General features: G+C 43.2%; 1 protein-coding gene across 24 annotated transcripts in view; it reads right to left on the bottom strand.

The window, feature by feature from the left end:
* Window positions 1-11,004: 11,004 nt before the first annotated feature.
* BBS12 (Bardet-Biedl syndrome 12) overlaps window positions 11,005-14,641 on the bottom strand; it is a 75,985-nt gene continuing 72,348 nt past the window's right edge. For all 24 annotated transcript variants that reach the window (XM_071555523.1, XM_071555526.1, XM_071555528.1 and 21 more), the window contains one exon: window positions 11,005-14,430. In XM_071555523.1, coding sequence (XP_071411624.1) covers window positions 12,276-14,430 — 2,155 coding nt within the window. In that variant the 3' untranslated portion in view covers window positions 11,005-12,275. The remainder of the gene's footprint in view (window positions 14,431-14,641) is intronic.

Genomic DNA, 14,641 nt, shown 5'->3' with positions numbered 1-14,641 from the left:
GAAATTTTATTCTGGTGGGTTTGGTTTTATTGTGGTCATCTTCAATTATTAGGAATACTTCTGGTTTTGATGGAGAAGACAGATCTATTTGACATGTGGGTCTGCTCTCTAAAACTGAGGGTAACATTTTTCTGTGAAAGGCAGGGCATGTTAGAAAAAAAGATGGTTTTCATGAAAAAAAATTTTAACAATAACCTTAAACATCTTGTCATTGTCCATTTCCTTTATTTACAGGGTTCTTTCACTGGCTTTTCTTTTTAAGTAAGTAAAGTTTCCATTTGTTACTCTTGCTCCTCTTGGAAATACAGCAGTAAGTGTTAATGTAAGTTTTATTACAAATACTTAATGACTTTGCTGAAAGTGTTTTTACCTCAAGCAAGTCCCGAGAGCCACCAGATCCAGTCTGGCTCAAGGGTTCTGTCTATCACTAAAAGCAAAGTGCTGCTTTAGATAAAAGTAAGAAATGTGAAAGTATTAGAGACTGTTCTAAGGGTAGAAAGATTATGTCTCACCATATCACTGTCAACGAGCCTTTATTTAAATGAATATAAACTAAATATACCGTTTTTCGGAACAAAGAAACAAGCAGAGATCTGATGGATTTTTATTTTCAACCTGAATTTGGTTTAGAGATGTTTAATTTGTAATTATATCATCTGGCTGAATACTTGTGTTATGGCACTCTTCCCAGAGATCCTGGTGGATGCAGCTTTTAGCAATTCCTTTGTGTTCCACAGATGGTCTGTATTTGCCTTTTGCTTTATTTGTTATTTTTTAAAAAACACTAATTGCAAGATTTAAAAATGAAAATAAAAAGCAATAATGACAGTGGAACAGTTAGTTGTCTCCAGAATTTCTTTTGGAACTATATTTCTTCAGATTACTGCAGTCTGCAACATCCAAATAATATTGACCTCTAATTATAGTTTGAAGTATCAGCAATATGCAATTAATGCCTCCAGAACGATGTTTTCATTTTCAGTGACATTTTTTTTACAGGACTGGTGGATCCTGATTGATTGCAGAAAATCACAAGTAGCCCCAGTTCTTCTCAGAAGCAAACACTGCGCTCCGGATCCCAAATATTTTGTATTTGAGGATGTTGTGGAGTTTGGCCTGAAGTCCCTCATTTTCCTGCCAAATTCAGATGTGATTCAAATCTGAGTTAATTTTCTCATCTGTTGCACTCATTCTCACAGGACTTTGCTAGAAGCAGAATACAGAGGGGATTGTAAGAAAATAACCTGGAAGAATTTCTGGACCTGGCACATCCAAAAGGATTTAAGAGGCCAAATCAGATGATGAGGCATCATCTTAATATTAATCCCTTCCTTCCATGCACATTTTGCAGGCCTAGGAAGAATTCTCTCTGGCCTCGACTTCTAATGCAAAAAGCTACTCACATAGAGACAGCCTTTGCTGCAGAGGAGATGCTGTTTGACTGTCCTGTCATTAATGAACAGGAAATTATCAGCTAATAAAAGGTGACACACTAAAGTAAACCAAGAATAAATCCTAGACCACCTATGACTCCTTCCCAGCAAGGTGAATTTCAGTGGAATTTTCGCTATTGTTCTCCACAGACCACAGAGAGAAACTCAGGCTGTGTTCAGCAGTGATTTTAAGGCAAATAAAAAGGAGCAAATAAATGCCACAAAGAATCTTTCTTAGGCTGCTGGAAACAGCACAGCAACAAAATTAGCCTCTGCTTGGGACATTGAACCAGATGGGCGGCACCAGGTGGAACAAGTGACACATTAAACAACAGACAGCCTCTCACTCCATCATATTTGACCCTGCAATGATGACAAAGCTCACATTTAAGGAGGGAGTGACTGTGATCTGCTATGCATCCCCTGTGCATTTAGACATAGGTACAGAATAGATTGTGTGTATAAGGGCTTTATCTCCATTAATTTAACCCATGGGCTTTATAAAAAAGGTGAGTCTGTAGCTGAGCTTTCTACACAAGATAAAACCTTTTTGCCCTCTCTGTAAAGAAGCTGTTGTGTTGCCAAAAAAAAAAAGAAAGAGGAGGGAAGATTACAATTAGTGTCATTTAAAAACAAAGCACAACAGAGGAATACAGTGCAGTGCAAGAAGAGAGAGAGGTTGAAGGTAAAGCTACCTCAGAGACTCACTTAAGCTCTGTAGAGGTTATTCTGTCTTTAGGAACAGGCACCAGCAGAGCAATGCACAGGGGCTGAAAACATGAATTTACTACTGCTGAGTTCCTGGGGGAGGGCAGCCCCAAAGGTCAAACACAGACATGGAGCCTGACAGCTGATTTATCTGATGATTAGAAAAGGTACAAGACAGAATATTTTGCAGAATGAGGTCCCTTGCTGGGCCAGGTCCTGGCCTGCAAGGCCACTCTGGGGTGATTGAGTCATCCCAGTGGTCTGACAACCATCCTGGGGACCACAGCACACCCAGCATGGCACTGACCCTGCAAGGAGAAGATGTGCTGTGCAGCACACACATGGCCCAGAGGAGAAGATGTGCTGTACAGCACACACATGGCCCAGAGGAGAAGATGTGCTGTACAGCACACACTTGACCCAGAGAAGAAGTGCTGTGCAGCACACACTTGACCCAGAGAATCATAGAATCATAGAATCACAGAATCATAGAATCGATTGGGTTGGAAAAGACCTCCAAGATCATCGAGTCCAACCCTTGGTCCAACTCTAGTCCATTTACTAGATCATGGCACCCAGCGCCACGTCCAATCTGTGTTTAAAAATCTCTAGGGATGGTGAATCCACCACCTCTCTGGGCAGCCCATTCCAATGCCTGATTACTCCCTCTGTAAAAAATTTTTTTCTGATATCCAACTTAAATTTCCCCTGGCAGAGCTTGAGCCCGTGCCCCCTTGTCCTATTGCTGAGTGCCTGGGAGAAGAGACCAGCCCCCAGCTGGCTATAACTTCCCTTCAGGTTGTTATAGACAGTGATGAGGTCACCTCTGAGCCTCCTCTTCTCCAGGCTAAACACCCCCAGCTCCCTCAGCCTCTCCCCACAGCACTTGTGCTCCAGTCCCTTCACCAGCCTTGTTGCTCTTCTCTGGACCCGCTCCAGCACCTCAATATCCTTTCTGAACTGAGGGGCCCAGAACTGAACACAACACTCAAGGTGTGGCCTCACCAACACAGAGTACAGGGGAAGGATCACTGCCCTGGTCCTGCTGGTCATGCTATTTTTGATACAGGACAGGATCCCATTGGCCTTCTTGGCCACCTGGCCACACTGTTGACTCATGTTGAGCTTCCTGTCAATTAGTACTCCAAAGTCCCTTTCTGCCTGGCTGCTCTCCAGCCACTCTGTGCCCAGCCTGTAGCGCTGCAGGGGGTTGTTGTGGCCAAAGTGCAGGACCCGGCACTTGGCCTTGTTGAACTTCATCCCATTGGAATCAGCCCATCTCTCAAGTCTATCCAGATCCCTCTGCAGAGCCCTCCTGCCTTCCAGCAGGTCGACACTCCCTCCCAACTTGGTGTCATCAGCAAATTTGCTGATGATGGACTCAATCCCCTCATCTAAATCATCAATAAAGATGTTAAACAGGACTGGACCCAACACAGACCCCTGGGGAACACCACTGGTGACCGGCCGCCAGCTGGATGCAGCTCCGTTCACCAGCACTCTCTGGGCCCGACCCTCCAGCCAGCTCTTAATCCAGGAGAGGGTACACTTGTCCAGGCCATGGGCTACCAGCTTTTCCAGGAGTATATTATGGGAGACAGTATCAAAGGCCTTGCTGAAGTCCAGATAGACCACATCCACAGCCTTCCCCTCATCCACCAGGTGGGTCACGTGATTGTAGAAAGAGATCAGGTTGGTCAGACAGGACCTGCCCCTCCTAAAACCCATGCTGGCTGGGTCTAATCCCTTGTCCACCCTGAAGGTGCTGTGTGATTGTACTCAGAATGAACTGCTCCATAACCCTGCCAGGCACGGAGGTCAGGCTGACAGGCCTGTAGTTGCCAGGGTCCTGCTTGCAGCCCTTTTTGTGGATTGGGGTGACATTCGCCAACCTCCAATGTACAGCACATACATGGCCCAGAGAAGATGTGCTGTACAGCACACACATGGACCAGAGGAGAAGGGACATTGTAAACAAGGCTGGATCGGTTCAGTCGGAAATGGATTTAAACCCAGTGGGATTCCTGAGCCATCGAGCCAGGTAACCATCAACAGCCAGTTTTCATGCTGGTTTTAGAGCTTGGAGAGTTAAAAAAGGACGTTTTCCATCCAATATCACAAGAGGGAAATAGGCAAGACCAAAATAATGTTTCACAGATTTTATGTATGAATCAACTAGTCTAAAGGAAATACTACCTTCTTTGACTAGGAGTGTGGAAGAGTTGAAGGATACTGTATGTATTTTTAAAGAAAAACCTAACACACATGTTTGGAAAGGAAGAGGACAAGACTTAAGCTCCTGGCAGTATTTGCAGACATCCACAGACATTTTGAATAGAGGTATTCTTCTGGGGGCTTTCACCTTGTCTCAAGGTTTTGTACTTGTTCCAGGTATTGCACTGTTTATTACATTTAAGAAAGTCAAGTTATTCTTTCCTACTGCAATGCAAACTAGAACATTACTCTTGCTAATTCTGGGGACTCAAGAGCAAACAGCAGGGGAAGAGCCAGACACAGATGAAAGCACAATTCTAAAAAAGCAATTTAAGTTTCCACTTAAAAAGAAAAAACACAACCAAAACAACCTCAACAAAACCAAACAGAACAAGTAAGGACTTTCCTCAAAACTGCAGCAACAAAGTCTGTTAGTTTTTTGCTTGCAATATTAAAACCACTGCTGTCAAACATGCCTGCTCCAGCGCTGCATCACATCAGTGATAGAGGAAACATGACAAGGGGAACTTGTAGTGCTTTTGTCAGACCAAGAGAAATAGAGAGAGATCCAATACTGGAGATTAATATTAAAGTCATAAATAAAGAGATTGCATGCAGAGTAAATGATTGCAGAGTATGGGGAATTCTTTCAGAGAGATGTTAAAAAGAATTAGTGAAACTCAACCCCCTCACACCTACACTGAGGTCTCATTTCATTTCCAAGGCATTTAAAAGGATGACATTCATTCCAGCCTGCCAGCTCGGATGTAGAGGAAATGTTCTGCTCCACTGAGTTTGCACTGTAAGTTCTGTGACTCCTCATAGCTCTGCCCAGCACAATGTAACTACTGTGGTTTAATCTTCACCCTACACTCCAAAAAAGAGCTACTGTGTTCATTGTCAAAGTTTACTATTACTCTCCAAGAATCATGCTGTCCTAGATACTCTCCTTACGGAGCCCAGACTTGTGGGAATTCTGTACAGCCAAGCAATGCAGGGGGCTTTCTTTTTGACAAATTCCAGCAGCTTTATCAGGTTTGCAAATGAAGGAAATGTCTTTCAAGGTGAAGAAGCCAAGTCTGAAATGACATCAAACATTCACTCATTCATTGCTGCAGTAAGTCTGACTCCTGATCTTTATCCAAGGCCTCATTTTGTTACATACTAAAGAGTTTCTTCTCTACAGAGTTTGCAGTTTTAAAGATTAGAAAGAGATATAGAGACCTGGATATCACTGTTGCCAGAGCTGACCATTCCCTAAGTGCCATTCCCTGCAGGAGAAATCCTTTAACCTAGAGATGCTGGGCTCTTAATCTCATCAAAATTCCCCAGTGGAAAGCCTGGCTCAGCTACTGTAGCTCTGAAGGAAGTGTTTTCCATGTCATCATTAACTTACTGGAGCTTATTAGAGGTTCATCAGAGCAAGAGTGGCTTTTAATGAAGGTTGCACTCCTCATCACACCAGCAATCCTCAATTTTATATTTCTTTCCACTAAGAAATGATCAGAAAGTCACCCTTTTCCAGGATTCCAAAGAGGGAGGAAGGACAGTCACAGTTTTGCAATGATCTCTTTCTTAGGGACCAACTCCCCAAAGCCATGGAAACTTGACTGATGTTTTTAATGAAAAAAGGGATTGGTTCCTGTATTAATTCACAACCAAAGTATGATTTCCCCTTCCCCTCTGGTCTCCTGAGAACAACATATCAGCAAAATAACATCTTGTCCCACATGCACAGCAGCAAAAGCATCTGTGAATTCTCATTCAAGAGCTGAATTTGTGGTAGTGGCTCATAGCAACACATAAACCAGAACAAAAACAGCTTGACTGGCCTTTTAAAAGAAAATCCAATTCACAACAAACTCTTTTTCAACTTGTTATCTGAGATGGACAGGAGTGTTTGAGGGAGGGCAGGGAATGGAACACCCCATTTTTGTAGTGGCTGTGTTGAATTCCAGTGTTATGTTGTAGGGCAGTGTCCAGTTCCGTTTTACAGGAGAACAAACACAGTTAACTCAGACAGCACCTCCTGGCACAGACTTCTAAATTAGCTCCTGTATTTTTGGAAGACCTTTCTCCAGCAGTTTAGTAATAAGACTGTTTAATAATGAGATTCAAACAAGTAAGAGACACTGGATTTCCTCCAGCTTCTCCTAGCCTTGAAAATCCTCTCTTCTTCCACAGTTTCAGTGGTGTTATGAATGGTTGTGAGAGGAAACTGGGATGCTGGGGGGTCCTCCTCAAGCTCTGTTGGGAAACAGTCCTGAGTATCCACCACTGGAGCTGAGATTTGAGAGTCATTCCCATATTAGCCACAGAAATTCCATGTATAGCAATTACTGACCTGACATTTGGCAGTTCTGTAGAGCTCACTTACAGCACTGCTCTTGTAATGGGGATGTCAAACAGAACAACTGCATAGTCAAGGTCACATTCTGCAAACCATTTTTCAAGTTAACTGCCTGGTACTTCACATAAACAGAGAGAGATTTGGGCTTCTTTTCCAGTAAAGCTCTCTTATTGCCAGTTATATCTGTTTTCTGGCTTCTGGCAGCCATCAGCTAAACAGCTCCAGAAAGGAAGATGATATGGCTGGGATGGTTGTTCAAACAGTGCCTACATAAACTGAGAGATGAAGGTCAGTGAGAAGGGAGGTTCTGAACACTGACTGCCCCTTACTTTGAGCAAGGCACACTCAAGGAACTGCAATCTTACATTGGGAGGAATTTGCCAGTTAATTAAACTGATCTGATCAACATTTCTGTATAGCTGCAGGTGTACTAGTCTTAATTTTCATCACTGTAAGGAATCAAAGACATTACGCTGATATGGAGTTATGCACATGGAATTGTGTTCACTTCCCCTAAAACAGTATGGAATGGTACAGGCATCTCTTTGAGCTGCAATCCACAGGCAGAACTCCAGATGCAGGGAACAGCAAGTGGAATAGAGTTAATACCCAAGACACAATTCCTTTCAGTTTACTGCAGAGATTGCTGTTGTTTGGAAAAAAATAGGATTTACTTATAATAGTTATTCTGAAAAAGGAAGCATTTGATGGTTTTCTCTGACAGAAACAGGAGATGAATAGATAAATTCCCTACTCCAGGATTGTATGATTAGACTGCAGGTTAATGCTGCTAATTGAGAAACTGTGACTGTTCTGCTCTAGAATGTGTGTACATATGTAGATACATAAATAAAATTTCTTTTATACAACTCTCTGGAGTTATTCTGGTTCTCTAGTGCAACAAATAGGGGGGTTCTGTTCTTTGTTTTGTTTTTAAGTTTAGTCAGTGAAAGCAGTGACTCAGATGACACCTCAGAAATAAATAAGTTCACCAACTGTGTTACTTTTAGTCATCTCTCCAAATCTGCAGTGCTGGTTAAATTATTTAGTCTCACAACACAGCAGACAAAAGCTGTGAATAGCACTAAACCCTGATCTACTGATTTGAGCTCGAAGAAAATAGTCAGGGGCCAGTCTTCACATTAATTCTAAATAAAAGTTGCATGCTATCTTTACTACTCCTGCAATAATGAAAAAATAATCCTACTGTTTGGAGTAGCACTTGGTCTCGAAGTAAAGAATTCCTTTTCATCTAAACAGTTCTTTGTTTTGAATTTCTTCTAGGCAGGGAAACCAAATACAGGCCTTGGTTTCTCCCCTCCCCAGGAGCTGTTTCACCATCTGTGCATGATCATGGCTCAGCCTTTCTTTCCACCACTCAAGGATTCCTCCCAAACATGTCTCACCATGGGAACACATGGATGCTGGGAAACTGGGGGTTGGATTAAATGTAACATGAAGCTACTTCCCAAGGATCATCAGGGGCCTGATGTGAAAGGAGAAGTTGGGGAATTATTATTTCCCTCCACCTGGGGAAGCATTTCTGCCCCAAACTGACCTTGTCCCTATAAAGTTTTCAGGAACATAATGCAACAAACTCAATCCCAGTACACACGGCAAACCATCACTGAAATGCAGCTGAAGACACTGTTGTGGGTGTTTTTAAAAATTCTACAGAAATGGGTGTTACCAGCAGAATAAACAGGCAGCAAGCCAAAATACAGAGGATTGTGTTCTTTAGCTCTTTCCACCATTCAGTACCAAACCCAGTCTCCAGTTTGTGCACATACCTGAGCTGTTCTCTCCCTTCACCTGTGCTGAAGTCATCCCTGGCAACATTATCTACAAAGGAAAAGCCTTTTAAGAGTGCAGATCTATTCATGCTTGGTTAACACATTGCCTTGAAAGAAAAATATCTTGGTCCTGCAGCTTTGCAATAAATGGTTAATTAATGCAGCAATGCTGGTGGCAAGTGGCATTCAGTCTGTGATTTTTTTGATTTTTCCAAATGATATCATACAAACCATGCTCTAACTGTGCTGGTGTGGAATTATCTGAAAAGGATTGCTGACTTATGGAGAGAGAGGAATAAAACTGGAATATACTCCCTCTGCTTCTAAGTGCCAGGAGTAAGTGACACTTCCATAAGTGACTGTGAGAAAAAAGCTGTAGAAACAGCAGTATGGATGATCACATTGATAGAATTACAGAATCCTTAAGGTTGGAAAAGGCCTTTATGAAGGCTGCTAAAAGCTCAGCTTAACTCCCCAGGGGAAAAATTAACACAAAGAAGTTGTGCAAAGGACAAAGCAAATGTATCCCTGTGGCACACTGAACACAGTCACAACCTGCTCACTCCCAAAAGTAAAAAAAATCCTTGAGGGTTTGATTAAAAAAACATATTTACAGTTGGCCAGCACCAGATCCCTGTAGCTGTAGATAAACAACTGAACAATTTTAGACCCCCTGACAATTTGCCTTATACAAATTGTGAGGCTGTCAGTGAGTCTCTGTTACTCCCAGACATGCTTGTAGTGCACAGCAGTCCAGGATCCATGAACAGCAAGCCCTTCCTTGATGGAGCAGCTCAGTGACATTTGAGTATGGCACTGTCAGACAGCAGGGCATTCCAGAGTTTAAACAGAAAAAAGAAAAAAAAAGAAATCATTAACAGGACATTTTATTCACTTGATACCTGGTAGAATTGGTTCAACTCCTCCAGATGTCCTGTCTGGGTTAGTAATAAGAAGCCAACCTGCTTTCCATGGAAGAAGGTCTTGATGCTGTAGGAATGATTTTTTGCTGATGATGTAACTGATGGGATGACTCAGGTCTGCCAGTCATCTTGTCCTTGTGAGCAGAGCTGAAAACTTCTTGTTACTGCATAAATTTTCTCCCAGATTAGATTCCTCTCTCCACCTCCCTCCTCTAAAATAAAAAGAAAAATGTTCTCCCAGCCTCTCCAGCAGCTCTGGCCTGGGACATCAGCAGGAGGTCAGTACAAATAAACTGTCTTGACTCTCCCACCACGTGTGAGCTCATGTCTTCTGCTCCAGCCCTTCCTGCTCCATAACTACCTTAACCTCCCCAGTCCCCACTCTCCCACAGTCATTCCCTTGCTTGCCTGGGACCATTGTCTCCTACAATTCCTAGCTGCCATTTTTCAGCATACCTGGTAGCAGACAAACCATCAGGTGCCTCTTGACAACCCTTGACCACCAGGCTATCAGCCCTTATAACGCCAGGATTGGAAAGCAGGCTGTGCCCACTAGGCTGGCCCAGCTTGGGACAAGGGTCTAGTTGCTATGATTAAGACCTCAAGGAGCAGAGGCCTACAAAATTGGCCTTATAAAGAGAAGCACTAGCCCTAAACAGAAGGAAGAGTGAGCTGGGAGTGATGACACTGGGATGCAAGGGAGAAACAAGGCACCTGACTAGGACTTGGTTTCAGCAGGGAGTGAGACTCTGCCAACGCCTTGGGATGATCCTTTCCCTGAAATCTCTGCCATTTCCCAATTTCCCAAGCACATCACATGTAAAAGCTTAGCTCTTCCATCACATCATGCTCTACACAAACAGCCTTTGTGTGTAGAGGAGGAGCCTCTGCCTGGCAGAGGCCGAAATCACCCGTGGCAGATGTTGAAATCGTTCCCTGTGCCGAGTGCCACGGCAGACATGCACAGGACCTCCAGCCCATGCTGCAAAGAGGTCTGAGAGATCTGAGGCTGAGGAAGCCACACCAGTATATTGTACTCCAAAATGCAGAAGAGCATACCTTGAGGAGAGATAATTTTAAGTAACTCAGGATACAATATCTAGCTAGTTTATAGAATTTTCCATTTTGTTGGCCTGTAGAAAAGCAAGTGTTAATTAATCAAAATATAATGTCTGACAGCTTTTTAGAAAACCCCTTGTCCTGGTTTTGGCATCACAACATTTAAATGTATCATTATGTGCTTTTTAAAAGCCTGATTGGAAAGATTACATCATTTTGAACTTTCTCAACACTTGGTGCGTCAGTTCTTGGTGTGTAAGAGCCCCATAAATAGATGTTTGGACCACCTCAATACAATTCATGTCTGCAGTTTTTCCATAACACACTTAACTCTATTAGTCAAATAAAGAGCAAGTGGATCTTTTCTTGGGAACTGGGGTTATGCAACGCTCAGTACAGGAGGTTCAAAAAAATCCCAGTATAAAGCCAAACATGGGCTACAAACTCTTGCAGAGCACAGTCTGTTTTTATTTATTTACATGCTGTGTTTCCACTTCATTCTCACTTAACAGCCACAAGCTCCTTTTGCCTCTTTTGATCTACCAGATTCCTCCTTTCTCATGTCTTTCTACACCAAGAACATGGCCAAGCAGTAAAATATCAATTTGCCAACTGATTAATAATGAAAATGTAATTGCAGGCTGATCAAAACTTTTAATATAACTAGATCCTTGTGCTGCTAGGAACTACTGTTCCAAATTAAAATTACAAACCCCTGTAGTACTGATGAGATTTTCCCAAAATTCTGGAGTTTGACAGAAAACCAAAACATTTGCAGTTTCAAGTCAGAGATATAACCCTACTTTAGCACACACACAAACACACTCATCCCTATATGTATTTAAACCTTGGGGATGAATTTCATTATTTGTACTGCCAGGCATCAGCATTTTAATGAGAAAGTTCCTGAAAGCAAGAATCCTCTCTAGCATCACCATTTCCATTTGTTTTCCGTTGTATTTTCACCGGACTGGCGAGACATTTCACTTTAAGTGTTGTTCAGAATGCCAAGTTCAGGAAAAAAATATCTCCATAGCTACATACCTCTTTCTTGCAATGAAGTGCCAGTCCTTCAGGGTTTTGCTTTCAAATTCTAAGTGCTGTAATACAGTAAAAATGCCTTGCCTCAATCATGATAGACCTGTTTACAGCTTTTAGCCAACACCTAAAATACAGAACGTTTTCCTCTCTGCAAAGGTAACTGAAAGACTCCATGGAAATAATCTAAAAATCCAGTTCATGATGTAAAAGAAAATTTTGTGGAGATACATCCAGTCTGCAATACTAAAGGGAAGCATCCAGCCTGAATGTGTTAAAATCAGAGAAATTCCAAAGGGTGTATATTGGAAAATAGGAGATATATGGACCATATAAATATGCAGAAATAGAATCTAATAATAAGATCTCTTATTGTAAAATGTAACACTCAAATTATTTCCAATTTAACTCTTATGTTTGCAATGTACAGAAATTAAGAACAAGATATAAATAATTAATTCCATCATAGATATTCTTTAATTTAACACAAGCACACCAAGAAATCCCTACCTTTCTTCAGGAGACATCCATACAGACAATATTATTAGCCAGAAGCACATGGCTGGGGTTAGAGTTACCCCATAAGTGGTTTATTTCCCATTTCTAGAAATATGAAATTACCTTGTGACTGTCTCTCATTCTGGTTTCTGCTGTTACACTCTAAAGTCATAATTACATCACAGTGCTTGCTTTATAAACTGTGAATATAGGGAGATTGAACCCGGACTTTTTCTCCTGTCTCATGGGTTAAAAAGCCCTACAAAAACATAAATTCACTTGACGCAGGTGAGTTCAACAGCTGATTCCTTTTGGGGCCTGTGATAATTTCGGCATCTGTTTGAAGCACCAGCAGCACCAAGTCCAGAGCTCTCCTCCACGCCTCTGTCTTGGCCACAACGTTATCATAAACCCTTAAACCCTCACTGTGGGCAGCCAAGGTACCAGAGCCACCCCCGAGCACGTCACCTCTCCTAAACAATTCCAGTATATATGCTGAGGGAGAGCCACAACCCACTGCTTCCTTGAGGTGATGGTCCACTAAGGCACACGCTTCCAACTCCGACAGAGCCTTTGCCATGTTGCACATGACCACGGAAAGGTACCGCTTCCAACCGCTTGCTAGCGCTTGGAGCACGAGGGATTTATACTCTGCCACAGGTGCTGCCAGCCAAGCACTGCAAAGCTCCTTCCCACCCTTTTGATTTGCTGGTGGCACAGGCTGCTCTGCGAGCGCCTGGATGTGGCTGAGGCACAAGAGCTCCACAGCACCACCCCCAGGGAACACCTTTCCGTCGCTCAGAGCGTGGTGCAGTCGGTACACCAAAGTCCAGAACTGGTCTGCAAGGAGCTGCACCTTTGAAGCCACTGCAGTGGTGAGCACGGCCGTCAGCAGGCGGATGCCTCGCACGTTTATCCGCACCGGCACAAGCTCGCGCAGATCCATCACACGCCCATCGCTGGCCTCCCACAGCTCTGCCTGGGCCCCGGCCCCAACACAGGAAGCGTTCACCTGGGTCAGGTATGTCACTGACTGGGCACCAGTGACCTCCCCAAAGGCACACAATACATCCCGAGGCACAGAACCAACTACCAATATCCTGCTTGCAATGCATCTGTCCATTAAATTCTCGCACACACTTCCTTTGACCAAAACCAGGTTTACTTCAAAGTTCACCAGGATATCCAACATTCTGCTTAGCCATGTGCCTCCTGTTCTGCCTGCCTGTAGGTTAGGATGCTCCAATATGGTCCTTACATTACATGGTCTATTAAAACCTAAGTGACGATACTGCTCCGTTAGGTCACCGTCCACCAGCACAATCTGGAGGGGTCTGTCCTCAAAGTGTTTGATGACTGAGGCTTGTTCTGGTGACACTAATGTGACAAAGCCTGGGGAGACACAGGAATAGCTTTCAGGCAGTCCCAGCAAAGAGCATGTCACAATCTCTGTGATATTAAGCTGGGAAGAGCTCCTGCATTCTGCTCTCTCCTGCTGATACGCAGCAATGCTCTGGAGCAGTTTCATGCCAGTCTGATTTCCATGGCTCAGAGCCATTGCCAGGTGCCCTAAGCCACAGCATTCACATGGATCTGCTGATGGTCCCGAAAGATATCCTGGAAAACTAGCTTGCTGACTTGAAAAATGGCTTTTTCCTAAAGTGGTGAAATGTCTGCTGTGGGTTAACTTGCGTTTGATACAGCTGGGTGTGATAACACCACTTCCAGAAATTGCAGATGAACTTTTGTCTCCCACTGGTTTGACAAGGGAAGCCACTGAACCAAAGCCAACCAAGGGTGAAACCAGGCACTTGTTAAAATTACAATTGTCTCCTTGATGGGAAGAAGAATTTATTGGAATTGCTTCTTCTAGTGCAGAAATATCTTTCTGAAAATACAGCAAATCCCTAGGATTTAGAAGACTGTCACATCCAACTTGGCAAGCTCTGCTTTCTGCGTTTGGCTGAACTCTGCTAGAACACAGCTCTTTCTTTACATCATGTATTGATATTTGAAGACACTGGACTCTCTCACAGCAAGAGCTCAAGCCCTCGGACATCACAGACACTATTGCTGAAACAGGAACATTCTGCTGGAGGCACTCCACCACAGCATTGCTCCACGCACCAACGAGGAACAACAGGGTACTCATCCCAGTCTTAAACTCCTTGTTCTGTGCCTGAATGGTTTCATTAAGAAGCTGTCCAGCAGCAGTAGTCAAATCTAAACTTTCAATCAGTCTAACAGCAGAACAAATCAATGTGCTTTGGTTGGTGCTTTCATCCACAATGAATTTATGAGATTTCATTGGCCCCAGAAATGTTCTTCCAGTCGATGCCAAGGATGAGAGTTGCTGGAGCCCAATATGTCTCCTTGCATTCACATCCCTGAAAGCCATGGGCAGTGGGCAGCACCTGCAGAGAGAACACAAACTCACTGTCCCAACTTCACAGCAAGGCAGAGCACAAACTCCCCAAAACTTAATTGAACAGTCTAGCCTTGAACACAGCTCTACTCTGTATAAAACAGTTCTTCATCCTGTGCACTTATTATGAGACATCAATGCACACAACTGCTGAAATGGTGTGTTGCTAAAATGCCATGGAATTGTTTCTGGCTTGCTTA

The sequence above is a fragment of the Pithys albifrons genome, chromosome 5 (assembly GCF_047495875.1).
Source record: "Pithys albifrons albifrons isolate INPA30051 chromosome 5, PitAlb_v1, whole genome shotgun sequence".
Taxonomy (NCBI): Eukaryota; Metazoa; Chordata; class Aves; order Passeriformes; family Thamnophilidae; genus Pithys; species Pithys albifrons.
Note: the sequence above shows the minus strand (reverse complement) of the source record. Positions and strands in the feature narration are given on the sequence as shown.